At 44.1% G+C, this 14,175-nt stretch overlaps 1 protein-coding gene across 2 annotated transcripts in view; it reads left to right on the top strand.

Annotated features, from left to right (window-relative positions):
* The window catches only part of RAD9B (RAD9 checkpoint clamp component B), a 96,360-nt gene that overhangs the window by 6,994 nt on the left and 75,191 nt on the right, over window positions 1-14,175 (top strand). For both annotated transcript variants that reach the window (XM_073565505.1, XM_073565496.1), the window contains exon 2: window positions 2,841-2,911. In XM_073565505.1, coding sequence (XP_073421606.1) covers window positions 2,841-2,911 — 71 coding nt within the window. The remainder of the gene's footprint in view (window positions 1-2,840; window positions 2,912-14,175) is intronic.

Raw genomic sequence — 14,175 nt, 5'->3', positions numbered from 1 at the left:
CAACGGTTGGGTAAAGCCATTTATTGTCAAACTACTGTGTTTTCTCTTTAAATTAGAATGACAATCCAGAACATCCAAATGACCCTGTGAGGTATCTCACAGGGGAAGCGGGACGTTGACTTCGCTCATCTCGGGGGAGGGGAGAGAAGGACCCACAGGGATCGGCTCTCTGGCTCCACCAATTGCTCCAGGTAAATCAGGGAACTGCACCGAGGGCAAATATTTGCCGGAAAGACTTCCCTTATAGGTACGAGTTAGTGAGGCGCTCCCAGTGAGGGGGGATATATATCACCAGTCCAGGCTGGGGATATATATTTAAACCTCCCGGCAGTCACTGCCACAGTTCCTCACTAAAACAATACGGTATTCTGCCATCAGTTACTCGTTCGACATAAGCCCCGTCCGACAACAGGCTTATATCAGATCAGAAACCAACCCGGGAAGAATATAATATAACCAACCGAGCATGCGGACATGGGTATTCATGAATCGAGATAAAAGCGCAACGCAAGATTAATTTTATATTTAATCGCCTAAAAGGCACACTAGAAATATACAAGCATATATTTACAGAACAATATACAGGTATACAGTCAGGAGTGTAGTACAATGGATTGGGTATAGATAGGTTGCAATTACCGTGTTATGTAGCATGTGACCACAGGGAGGCGCTGATGGATCACAGGTCCAAATCTTAGTTACAGGCTTTCCTGGCTGCGTCAGCAAACGTGTCCGCCGGCCGTTAGAAAAACTCAGTCCAAAATGAGTGGCTGCCTTATATCTCATAGGCTGTTCCCTCCCACAGTCTTCTGCCACCCCTGGGCTGTGCTACCTCCCTCTTCCCATGTCTGAGAATATGATTTTATCTCCAGAATCATGGATGGCCCATAACTTTGCGCCCAAAGCTCTGAATGGGTTGGTTGTGCCGCCCCTGGGTTCCACTGGATTTTATCTGCGCATAGGGACTAAATAAGCCTACTGTATGTAATTCCTATTCGCTATGCTTTATAACTCCATAATCCAGAGTGCTACAGGTGGCTAAATAATATGAGCGCGTGGGGAAAGGAACGGCGATTCAGATTATGTGCACGGCTAGTCTCAGAGATATTGCATTCTGGTATTAGAGGTCATTTTCCAGATTCAATACCTCAGAGTTTGCTGCGACTTGTACCATGTGCTTAGTCACACAAAGGGGCCAGCTGACTTGCAGCTACAGAATATTTCACACCATTGTATCAAGAGCTTCAAAGGGTTTGTTTCTAGCTTTTTAATTAAAGATAAACACTTGGCCTTGATGGGATGCCAAGGGAGGGGGGCACATTTCAGGAGTTGAAGGAGATGTCCTGAACTTAAAATCCAAAATGGATTCTCCAAATCAAAAAGTTCACACCCTGGTGATTTTGGCCTGATAACATGCACAGAAGTTGACACAAATGGGTTTGAATGGCTACTAAAGGTAACATCCTCACCTGTGACCTGTTTGCTTGTAATAAGTGTGTGTGTGCATATAGGCTGAGTGAGTTTCTGGGATCCAGACAGACTCTTGCATCTTTCATCCTGCCACTGATGTTTCTGGATTGTGAGTCATGAGGAAAGCAAAAGAATTGTCAACGTATCTGCGGGAAAAGGTAGTTGAACTGTATAAAACAGGAAAGGGATGCAAAAAGATATCCAAGGAATTGATAATGCCAGTCAGCAGTGTTCAAACTGTGATTAACAAATGGAAAATCAGGGGCTCTGTAAAAACAAAACCACGGTCAGGTAGACCAACAATAATTTTGTCCACAACTGCCAGGAAAATTGTTCGGGATGCAAAGAAAAACCCACAAATAACATCCGCTGAAATACTGAACTCTCTGAAAACTAGTGGTGTGGCTGTTTCAAGATGCACAATAAGGAGGCACTTGAAGAAAAATGGACTGCATAGTCAAGTCGCCAGAAGAAAGCCATTAGTGCGTAAATGCCACAAAGTATCTCGCCTATTTCAAAGTATCTCAGGCGTACTACTCTACCTTGTTGAGGGCAGAGCCAAGTACAGTAGTGCGCAGGAGCTGGGACTCTCTGACCTTTCCCGGTGCCTGCGCACTGCAGTACTTGGCTCTGCCCTCAACAGGGCAGATCAGTATGTCTGTGCAGGAGCCACGACAGGAAACAAGGAAGATGACATCGCATGAAGATGTGAGGTGCTGTACACGGACCTGTGACGCCCATCGAACCGGACTGCCTCCGGGTGAGTATAATAAAACTTGTTTTTCTTATCTTTCAGGTTAGATCGGGGGCTTATCTACAGCATTCTAGAATGCTGTAGATAAGCCCCGAAAGGCAGTGGCCGCAGCTTATTGTGGAAAAACGAGGTGACCGGTTCCCTTTACGAAATGGGGTATGTGAACTTTTGATCAGGGTCATTTGAATGTTTTGTGTTGTCATTATGAATTAAAAAGAGAAAATATAGTAGTTTGACAATAAATGGCTTCACCCAACCACTAACCATGACTGGAGAAAAAGTTTTTGTGTTATCATTCATATTTTCTGAAAAAAAGGCAGAGAAAGCAAAACTTCTGCCTTAGTATGTAAACTTTTGAGCACAACTGGAATTCTTGAGCGGCACACTCTGTAATGACTAATATGCCGGCAGTTTAGACACCCAGATTCTAGTAATAGGCCTTTAGGATGATATAATCATATGCAGTATGAATTCTCTGCCAGCTTTACCTAATTAAATTCACAATGCTTACTTGTGAAACATTAAATAAATATTGTTTTTATCTGTGATATGTTTTCTGCATGTTTTGTTTGGTTAATACAATATCATCAAGCTACTCTGTTGTCTCTTTTCTTAGTGTTTGGAAAAGCGCTTCACTCTCTTTCACGAATTGGTGATGAGCTGTGGTTTGACCCATTAGAAAAAGGTGTAAGTTATACTTATTCCAGAAGAATTTTTCGTTTTGCTTGAAGGATAACTATTATTTCCTAAATTCCAGGTCATGCATAGAGACCCATCAGAAGCTTTTATTAAATTGTCCTAAGAAAATCAGAGCTAAAGGAGCACAACGTTCTGATGACCTCTTCTGCCTCTTCAATCTAGCGCTCAGTAGAGTCATAATAAACTGATAAGTTAATGTAATGGGTAACATACTCTGGGACACGAACAGTCTATAAAATGCAAATTGTGGCCTTGCTTATGATATAAAAATGTAAAAGGGTTGGTTCATGCAGATATTCCTTATCCACAAACCTTATTTCCCACAAATATGTCATAGAGGAAGGTCTCCATAAGAACTTCCGCCTATGAGCCAGAATGGAGAGGCTTTCTGTATAAGAAGCTCCCGTTCTGTTGGTCTTGAACAGTCCTTGTATTAAAAAGAAGACCATATTTCTACTGTACCACTCTAATGCTTGGTTGACCTTGGGTTCCCCCCAGAAAAATTAGATGTTTTCAAGGAGTTGGTGATGAGACAACCCCTTAAATCTGGTTTAAATGAGTTGTCTGGTCTCAGAAGAAAAGTCTGCAGTAATTATATGTGACTTGTGAGGCAGTGACCCCTATTAAAACTAGGGGGCGCTGTGTGTTCTCCCCAGGATACGCATGGAGGCATATTGAGGCTATGGGAATGCATTGCGGTCACAGTCGTAGCTGGGATTTCAACGGGGAAGCAGTGACAGATGCCACAGGTAGGGGTCGCTGTGTAGTCTACCCAGGATATGCACGGAGGTGTATGAAGGCCATAGGTGTGCATGGCAGTCACGGGCGTAGCTGTGACTGCAATGCAGACTGATAATAAAAGAAAGTGTTAGTCTTAGACATGTTAGTGTCCAAGACAGAGGTAGGGAAAACCTGCTCTAGATATTGTGTTTGAAACAGATTGCAGTATGATAGTGATGCAGTCTGTTCCCCATTCCAGATCCAGGTTTTCCATGTGGCTGAAAGCCACAGGTTTCTGTGATAAAAGCCCTGCAGGAAAGGGTTAGGTAGATCTGAGTAGGGCTTAGTGAGTTTCAGGGCCAGAGATAGGCCTGGCAACCCGCAGTGTACACAGAGATGCAAGTCCTCCACGGTCACTGGTCTCGGATGTGGACAGTCCTGTGCCCGAAAGAAGACTGGCGTGTGTAATAATTGCAAAACAGGTGGATATGGTGCCCGGCTGCGAACCGGAGGATATCCTGGACTGTGTACGGCTGTGTGAGTAAAGAGACTGTCATGCAGCAGTGCAAGACACCCACAGGAACTAGTCAGAGGAGGACTAGTGGCATGAACTCATTTTCTGCTCCACCAGTTGAGAGTTCCCCTTCCGTTCTCCCTCTGGTGGTGACAGGAGGTAGTGCGGTTGGTTTAAGTGGTAGTGATCTGCCACCTGATGAGGAAGATAACGATTGGATCTCTGGAGTATCAGACTGGATATAAGACAGCCGACGCCCTATCCGGGTGCTGGTGATTCAGTCTGCTTCTTAGGTCCTGGACTTCAGCTCTCTTCCAGTCTTCTCAAGTTAAGTTTGTTTTTTGCTATTGTTCACACTTGCGCTTGTTGGTCAATTCAGTTTGTTGTGTAATCAGCCTGCCCCTGCTGGGTCTATGCTGAAATTCCACTTCTTTAAATCAGTATTTGCCAATCTGCTTTTGTCCCTTATTAAATTGGCCACTTTTTTGCTCTGTCTCAGAATATTTCAGAGTGCTGATATAGGTTTAGAAGTCTAGTGACTTTAGGGTTAATTTTGCTATCAGAAGTGTTGGACAATATTTTTGTAGGTTGTTTTTGGCAGATTGCAGACAGTGTCTTTCCTTTTCTGTCCTTTATAGTTAGCCGGGCCCCATCGTTTGCTCAGCCTATTTTCCTGCCTTTGTTTGTATTTTCATCTTGTTTCACCGTCAATACATGTGGGGGGCTGTCTCTCCTTTGGGGTCTGCTCTGGGGCAGTTAGTTTTCCTCTTTTCCTGCTTTAGGCTTATTTAATTCTCCGGTTGTGACGAGGCGTCTAGGACCAACGTAGGAACGCTCCACGACTGCTTCTAGTTGTGCGGTTAAGATCAGGGATCTGCATAGTTATCAACTTCTCTGGTTTTCTGAGACTTAGCTTTTGTCTTGTTTTTTCCTTCTCGGTTTCCCATTCATAACAGAATCACCAGCCCCCATACCGCAGATTCTAGGGTACTCAAAAGCAGGAAAGAAATTCTGACACTTTTTTTCTATGTATTTTTTCCTCTTTTTTTCAGGGGCTGTAGGAGGATTTTTTTTCCTAATGGAGATTAAGCAACTGTCTGATTGTGTGGAGCAACTTGCTGCTGAAGTACAGGGAATTTCCACCTACCTTATTCAGTCACATGCTGCAGAACCCAAGATTCCTACTCCTGATGTGTTTTCTGGGGATTGGTCTAAATTTCTGAATTTTAAGAATAATTGTAAATTATTTTTTGCTTTGAAGCCTAACTCATCGGGGAGCTCTGTGCAGCAGGTTAAAGTTGTCATCTCCTTGCTGGGCGGCGATCCCCAAGATTGGGTTTTTTCTCTGACACCTGAAAATCCTTTTCTGACTAATGTGGATGCATTTTTTAAGGCCTTGGGGTTGTTGTATGATGAACCTAATACCGTTGATCAAGCTGAGAGAACCCTGATGGCATTAAACCAGGGTCAGGATCCTGCAGAGTTGTACTGTCAAAAATTCCGAAAGTGGGCGGTCCTTACTATATGGAATGATAGAGCATTGGCAGCTCTCTTTTGGAAAGGTTTGTCAGAGACCGTAAAAGATGTTATGGTGTGATTTCCTGTTCCCTCTGGTCTGGATGGCTCTATGTCATTAGCCTTCAAGTTGATCGGCGTTTACATGAACGTAAAACTACACGGGAGGCACTGCCACTTTTTGAACAAATGTCTGAACCTATGCAATGTGATGGGGTTTTGTCTAGGGCGCAACGTCGGGAGTTTAGAAGGCGTAATAAGCTGTGTTTTTTCTGTGGAGACGCCTCTCATACTATTTCTGTCTGCCCTAAACGAGAGAAATGTTTTGCACACACATTTGCTGTGGGCAGTATACAACCTAAGTTCCTTTTGGCAATTACTCTGATCTGCTCCTTGTCCACATTTTCCACTAAGGCTTTTGTGGATTCAGGAGCAGCTCTGAATCTGATGGATTTGGACTTTGCTAAACGTTGTGGTTTTTCCATGACGCCTCTGCAGACGCCCATTCCTTTGAGGGGTATTGATGCCACTCCTTTGGCGGAGAATAAACCTAAGTTTTGGACCCAGGTGATAATGCGAGTTGCCCCAGACCACCAAGAAAATTGTAAATTTTTGGTGCTGCATAATTTGCATGATACTATTGTTCTGGGTTTCCCCTGGTTGCAAACTCATAACCCAGTTTTGGATTGGAAATCTGTGTCTGTGGTGAGTTGGGGTTGTCAGTGTGTTCTTAGGGACGCCCCTGTTTTCTCCACCTCTCCTCAGTCTCATGTTATTCCTGATTATCTGGCTGATTTCTCTGATGTATTTCGTGAGAGTAAATCTGCGTCTTTGCCTCCTCATAGGAGTTATGACTGTGCAATTGAGTTGATGCCTGGGTGTAAATTTCCCAAGGGTCGGCTTTTCAACTTATCTGTACCCGAACATGATGCTATGCGATCCTATATTAAGGAGTCGTTGGAGAAGGGTCATATTAGACCATCCTCGTCACCGTTAGGCGCTGGTTTTTTTTTTTGTGGCCAAGAAAGATGGTTCATTAAGACCGTGTATTGATTATCGTTCCCTTAACAAGATGACGGTTAAATATCAGTACCCGTTACCTCTGATGTCTGATTTATTCTCCAGTGTTAAGAGTGCCTGCTGGTTTACTAAGCTTGACCTCAGGGGGGCGTATAATCTTATTCGGATCAAGCACGGGGATGAATGGAAGACGGCGTTTAATACTCCGGAGGGACATTTTGAGTACGTGGTAATGCCTTTTGGGCTCTCTAATGCCCCTTCTGTCTTCCAATCCTTTATGAATGATATTTTCCGAGACTTTGTGGATAAGTTTTTGATCATCTATCTGGATGATATTTTGATCTTTTCTAGTGATTGGGATTCCCATGTGTAACATGTCCGGACTGTGTTCCGGATTTTGAGGGAGAATTCCCTGTTTGTTAAGGGATTGAAGTGCCTCTTTGGTGTACATAGGATTTCATTTTTGGGATTTATCTTGTCTCCATCGACTATTGAAATGGACCCGGCCAAGGTACAGGCCATTTATGGTTCAGCCTACTTCTTTGAAGGCTCTCCAGAAGTTTTTGGGTTTTTCTAATTTCTATCGTAAATTTATAGGCAATTTTTCTAGTATTGTCAAACCACTGACTGATCTGACCAAGAAGGGAGCTGATGTGTTGAATTGGTCTCCTGAGGTGGTTTCAGCATTTCAGGAGCTTAAGCGGAGATTTACTTCAGTTCCAGTTTTACGGCAACCTGATGTCTCACTTCCATTTCAAGTGGAGGTGGACGCTTCTGAGATTGGTGCAGGAGCTGTGTTGTCCCAAAAAGACCCTGTGACTTCTAAGATGAATCCCTGTGCCTTCTTTTCTCGAAAGTTCTCCCCATCTGAACGCAACTATGATGTGGGGAATCGGGAATTGTTGGCCATGAAATGGGCATTTGAGGAGTGGAGACATTGGTTGGAGGGAGCTAGACATCAATTTGTGGTCCTCACAGATCACAAGAATCTGATTTATTTGGAGTCGGCCAAACGCTTGAATCCTAGACAGGCTAGATGGGTCTTGTTTTTCACGCGTTTTAATTTTGTGGTCTCTTTTCTTCCGGGCACTAAGAATGTAAAGGCAGACGCCCTTTCTAGGAGTTTCTTTGCTGATTCTCTTAATGTGACCCAGCCTACTACTATCCTAGGTGAGGGGGTAGTTCTTTCTGCCATTTTGCCCGATTTGAGACGCGCCCTGGAGGAATTTCAGGAGGATAAACCTGAGCGTTGCCCTATGGGAAGGTTGTATGTTCCTGACCAGTGGAGAAACAGAGTGATGTCTGAAGTCCATTGCTCCGCATTGGCTGGTCATCCATGTATTTTTGGTACCAGAGATTTGGTGAGTCGGTCGTTTTGGTGGCCTGCCTTATCTCGTGATGTCAGGAATTTTGTACAGTCCTGTGGGACTTGTTCTCGGTCTAAACCCTGTTCTCGTTCTAGTGGGTTGCTGATGCCCCTGCCGGTGCCCAAGAGGCCATGGACCCATATCTCAATGGATTTTATTTCTGATCTTCCTGTCTCTCAGAGAATGACTGTTATCTGGGTGATTTGTGATAGATTTTCGAAGATGGTCCATCTTGTACCACTCCCAAAGTTGCCATCTTCCGCTGAGTTGGTGCCCTTGTTTTTACAACAGGTGGTTCGGTTACACGGGATTCCTGAGAACATTGTGTCCGATAGAGGGGTCCAGTTTGTTTCCAGATTCTGGAAAGCCTTTTGTTCCAATCTGGGAATTCAGTTATCCTTCTCCTCCGCGTTTCATCCCCAGACCAATGGACAGACTTAGAGAACAAACCAGACCCTGGAGTCTTATTTAAGATGTTTTATATCTGCTGATGAAGATGATTGGGTCTCATTTTTGCCCTTGGCCGAATTTGCGCTGAACAATAGAGCTAGTTCTGCCACTCTGATGTCACCCTTTTTCTGTAATTTTGGGTTTCTTCCTCAATTCTCTTCAGGGCAAGTGGAATCTTCGTCCTGCCCAGGTGTGGACACTGTGGTTGTGAGAATGCAGCAGATATGGGACCAAGTGGTGGATAAGTTTTCACTCTCTCAGGAAAAGGCCCAGCGTTTTTCCAACCGGCGTAGGACCATTGGTCCCCGGTTTAAAGTGTGTGATATGGTTTGGCTGTCATCTAAGAATATTCCTATGAAGGTTGCATCTCCAAAATTTAAGCCAAGATTTATTGGACCTTATAAGATTTTGGAGATTCTTAATCCTGTTTCTTTTCGATTGGCTCTTCCAGTTACGTTCAAAATCCATAACGTATTTCACAAGTCACTGTTGAAGAGGTTTGTAGAGCTAGTAGTTCCTGTGGCGGCACCTCCTGATCCTGTATTGGTTAAAGGCAATGTGGAATATGAGGTAGAGAAAATATTGGATTCTCATTTGGTTAGACGGAGACTCCAGTATTTGGTCAAATGGAAGGGTTAAGGGCTGGAGGATAATTCTTGGGTCTCTGCCTCTGATATTCATGCCAGTAAATTGGTTCGTGCTTTTCACCGGGCCCATCCTGATCAGCGTGGTGGCATGGATGAGGGTTCGGTGACCCCTCCTCAGGGGGGGGGTAATGTCATGAACTCATTTTCTGCTCCACCAGTTGAGAGTTCCCCTTCCGTTCTCCCTCTGGTGGTGACAGGAGGTAGTGCGGTTGGTTTAAGTGGTAGTGATCTGCCACCTGATGAGGAAGATAACGATTGGATCTCTGGAGTATCAGACTGGATATAAGACAGCCGACGCCCTATCCGGGTGCTGGTGATTCAGTCTGCTTCTTAGGTCCTGGACTTCAGCTCTCTTCCAGTCTTCTCAAGTTAAGTTTGTTTTTTGCTATTGTTCACACTTGCGCTTGTTGGTCAATTCAGTTTGTTGTGTAATCAGCCTGCCCCTGCTGGGTCTATGCTGAAATTCCACTTCTTTAAATCAGTATTTGCCAATCTGCTTTTGTCCCTTATTAAATTGGCCTCTTTTTTGCTCTGTCTCAGAATATTTCAGAGTGCTGATATAGGTTTAGAAGTCTAGTGACTTCAGGGTTAATTTTGCTATCAGAAGTGTTGGACAATATTTTTGTAGGTTGTTTTTGGCAGATTGCAGACAGTGTCTTTCCTTTTCTGTCCTTTATAGTTAGCCGGGCCCCATCGTTTGCTCAGCCTATTTTCCTGCCTTTGTTTGTATTTTCATCTTGTTTCACCGTCAATACATGTGGGGGGCTGTCTCTCCTTTGGGGTCTGCTCTGGGGCAGTTAGTTTTCCTCTTTTCCTGCTTTAGGCTTATGTAATTCTCCGGTTGTGACGAGGCGTCTAGGACCAACGTAGGAACGCTCCACGACTGCTTCTAGTTGTGCGGTTAAGATCAGGGATCTGCATAGTTATCAACTTCTCTGGTTTTCTGAGACTTAGCTTTTGTCTTGTTTTTTCCTTCTCGGTTTCCCATTCATAACAGAATCACCAGCCCCCATACCGCAGATTCTAGGGTACTCAAAAGCAGGAAAGAAATTCTGACACTTTTTTTCTATGTATTTTTTCCTTTTTTTTTCAGGGGCTGTAGGAGGATTTTTTTTTCCTAATGGAGATTAAGCAACTGTCTGATCGTGTGGAGCAACTTGCTGCTGAAGTACAGGGAATTTCCACCTACCTTATTCAGTCACATGCTGCTGAACCCAAGATTCCTACTCCTGATGTGTTTTCTGGGGATTGGTCTAAATTTCTGAATTTTAAGAATAATTGTAAATTATTTCTTGCTTTGAAGCCTAACTCATCGGGGAGCTCTGTGCAGCAGGTTAAAGTTGTCATCTCCTTGCTGGGCGGCGATCCCCAAGATTGGGTTTTTTCTCTGACACCTGAAAATCCTATTCTGACTAATGTGGATGCATTTTTTAAGGCCTTGGGGTTGTTGTATGATGAACCTAATACCGTTGATCAAGCTGAGAGAACCCTGATGGCATTAAACCAGGGTCAGGATCCTGCAGAGTTGTACTGTCAAAAATTCCGAAAGTGGGCGGTCCTTACTATATGGAATGATAGAGCATTGGCAGCTCTCTTTTGGAAAGGTTTGTCAGAGACCATAAAAGATGTTATGGTGGGATTTCCTGTTCCCTCTGGTCTGGATGGCTCTATGTCATTAGCCATTCAAGTTGATCGGCGTTTACATGAACGTAAAACTACACGGGAGGCACTGCCACTTTTTGAACAAATGTCTGAACCTATGCAATGTGATGGGGTTTTGTCTAGGGCACAACGTCGGGAGTTTAGAAGGCGTAATAAGCTGTGTTTTTTCTGTGGAGACGCCTCTCATACTATTTCTGTCTGCCCTAAACGAGAGAAATGTTTTGCACACACATTTGCTGTGGGCAGTATACAACCTAAGTTCCTTTTGGCAATTACTCTGATCTGCTCCTTGTCCACATTTTCCACTAAGGCTTTTGTGGATTCAGGAGCAGCTCTGAATCTGATGGATTTGGACTTTGCTAAACGTTGTGGTTTTTCCATGATGCCTCTGCAGACGCCCATTCCTTTGAGGGGTATTGATGCCACTCCTTTGGCGGAGAATAAACCTAAGTTTTGGACCCAGGTGATAATGCGAGTTGCCCCAGACCACCAAGAAAATTGTAAATTTTTGGTGCTGCATAATTTGCATGATACTATTGTTCTGGGTTTCCCCTGGTTGCAAACTCATAACCCAGTTTTGGATTGGAAATCTGTGTCTGTGGTGAGTTGGGGTTGTCAGTGTGTTCTTAGGGACGCCCCTGTTTTCTCCACCTCTCCTCAGTCTCATGTTATTCCTGATTATCTGGCTGATTTCTCTGATGTATTTCGTGAGAGTAAATCTGCGTCTTTGCCTCCTCATAGGAGTTATGACTGTGCAATTGAGTTGATGCCTGGGTGTAAATTTCCCAAGGGTCGGCTTTTCAACTTATCTGTACCCGAACATGATGCTATGCGATCTTATATTAAGGAGTCGTTGGAGAAGGGTCATATTAGACCATCCTCGTCACCGTTAGGCGCTGGTTTTTTTTTTGTGGCCAAGAAAGATGGTTCATTAAGACCGTGTATTGATTATCGTTCCCTTAACAAGATGACGGTTAAATATCAGTACCCGTTACCTCTGATGTCTGATTTATTCTCCAGTGTTAAGAGTGCCTGCTGGTTTACTAAGCTTGACCTCAGGGGGGCGTATAATCTTATTCGGATCAAGCACGGGGATGAATGGAAGACGGCGTTTAATACTCCGGAGGGACATTTTGAGTACCTGGTGATGCCTTTTGGGCTCACTAATGCCCCTTCTGTCTTCCAATCCTTTATGAATGATATTTTCCGAGACTTTGTGGATAAGTTTTTGATCATCTATCTGGATGATATTTTGATCTTTTCTAGTGATTGGGATTCCCAGGTGTAACATGTCCGGACTGTGTTCCGGATTTTGAGGGAGAATTCCCTGTTTGTTAAGGGATTGAAGTGCCTCTTTGGTGTACATAGGATTTCATTTTTGGGATTTATCTTGTCTCCATCGACTATTGAAATGGACCCGGCCAAGGTACAGGCCATTTATGGTTCAGCCTACTTCTTTGAAGGCTCTCCAGAAGTTTTTGGGTTTTTCTAATTTCTATCGTAAATTTATAGGCAATTTTTCTAGTATTGTCAAACCACTGACTGATCTGACCAAGAAGGGAGCTGATGTGTTGAATTGGTCTCCTGAGGCGGTTTCAGCATTTCAGGAGCTTAAGCGGAGATTTACTTCAGTTCCAGTTTTACGGCAACCTGATGTCTCACTTCCATTTCAAGTGGAGGTGGACGCTTCTGAGATTGGTGCAGGAGCTGTGTTGTCCCAAAAAGACCCTGTGACTTCTAAGATGAATCCCTGTGCCTTCTTTTCTCGAAAGTTCTCCCCATCTGAATGCAACTATGATGTGGGGAATCGGGAATTGTTGGCCATGAAATGGGCATTTGAGGAGTGGAGACATTGGTTGGAGGGAGCTAGACATCAATTTGTGGTCCTCACCGATCACAAGAATCTGATTTATTTGGAGTCGGCCAAACGCTTGAATCCTAGACAGGCTAGATGGGTCTTGTTTTTCACGCGTTTTAATTTTGTGGTCTCTTTTCTTCCGGGCACTAAGAATGTAAAGGCAGACGCCCTTTCTAGGAGTTTCTTTGCTGATTCTCTTAATGTGACCCAGCCTACTACTATCCTAGGTGAGGGGGTAGTTCTTTCTGCCATTTTGCCCGATTTGAGACGCGCCCTGGAGGAATTTCAGGAGGATAAACCTGAGCGTTGCCCTATGGGAAGATTGTATGTTCCTGACCAGTGGAGAAACAGAGTGATGTCTGAAGTCCATTGCTCCGCATTGGCTGGTCATCCGTGTATTTTTGGTACCAGAGATTTGGTGAGTCGGTCGTTTTGGTGGCCTGCCTTATCTCGTGATGTCAGGAATTTTGTACAGTCCTGTGGGACTTGTTCTCGGTCTAAACCCTGTTCTCGTTCTAGTGGGTTGCTGATGCCCCTGCCGGTGCCCAGGAGGCCATGGACCCATATCTCAATGGATTTTATTTCTGATCTTCCTGTCTCTCAGAGTGGGTGATTTGTGATAGATTTTCGAAGATGGTCCATCTTGTACCACTCCCAAAGTTGCCATCTTCCGCTGAGTTGGTGCCCTTGTTTTTACAACAGGTGGTTCGGTTACACGGGATTCCTGAGAACATTGTGTCCGATAGAGGGGTCCAGTTTGTTTCCAGATTCTGGAAAGCCTTTTGTTCCAATCTGGGAATTCAGTTATCCTTCTCCTCCGCGTTTCATCCCCAGACCAATGGGCAGACTTAGAGAACAAACCAGACCCTGGAGTCTTATTTAAGATGTTTTATATCTGCTGATGAAGATGATTGGGTCTCATTTTTGCCCTTGGCCGAATTTGCGCTGAACAATAGAGCTAGTTCTGCCACTCTGATGTCACCCTTTTTCTGTAATTTTGGGTTTCTTCCTCGATTCTCTTCAGGGCAAGTGGAATATTCGTCCTGCCCAGGTGTGGACACTGTGGTTGTGAGAATGCAGCAGATATGGGACCAAGTGGTGGATAAGTTTTCACTCTCTCAGGAAAAGGCCCAGCGTTTTTCCAACCGGCGTAGGACCATTGGTCCCCGGTTTAAAGTGTGTGATATGGTTTGGCTGTCGTCTAAGAATATTCCTATGAAGGTTGCATCTCCAAAATTTAAGCCAAGATTTATTTGACCTTATAAGATTTTGGAGATTCTTAATCCTGTTTCTTTTCGATTGGCTCTTCCAGTTACGTTCAAAATCCATAACGTATTTCACAAGTCACTGTTGAAGAGGTTTGTAGAGCTAGTAGTTCCTGTGGCGGCACCTCCTGATCCTGTATTGGTTAAAGGCAATGTGGAATATGAGGTAGAGAAAATATTGGATTCTCGTTTGGTTAGACGGAGACTCCAGTATTTGGTCAAATGGAAGGGTTA

The sequence above is a fragment of the Dendrobates tinctorius genome, unplaced genomic scaffold, assembly GCF_039654945.1.
Source record: "Dendrobates tinctorius isolate UK_male_01 unplaced genomic scaffold, ASM3965494v1 ptg000003l, whole genome shotgun sequence".
Lineage (NCBI taxonomy): Eukaryota > Metazoa > Chordata > Amphibia > Anura > Dendrobatidae > Dendrobates > Dendrobates tinctorius.
This window is presented reverse-complemented; position numbering and strand designations above follow the sequence as displayed.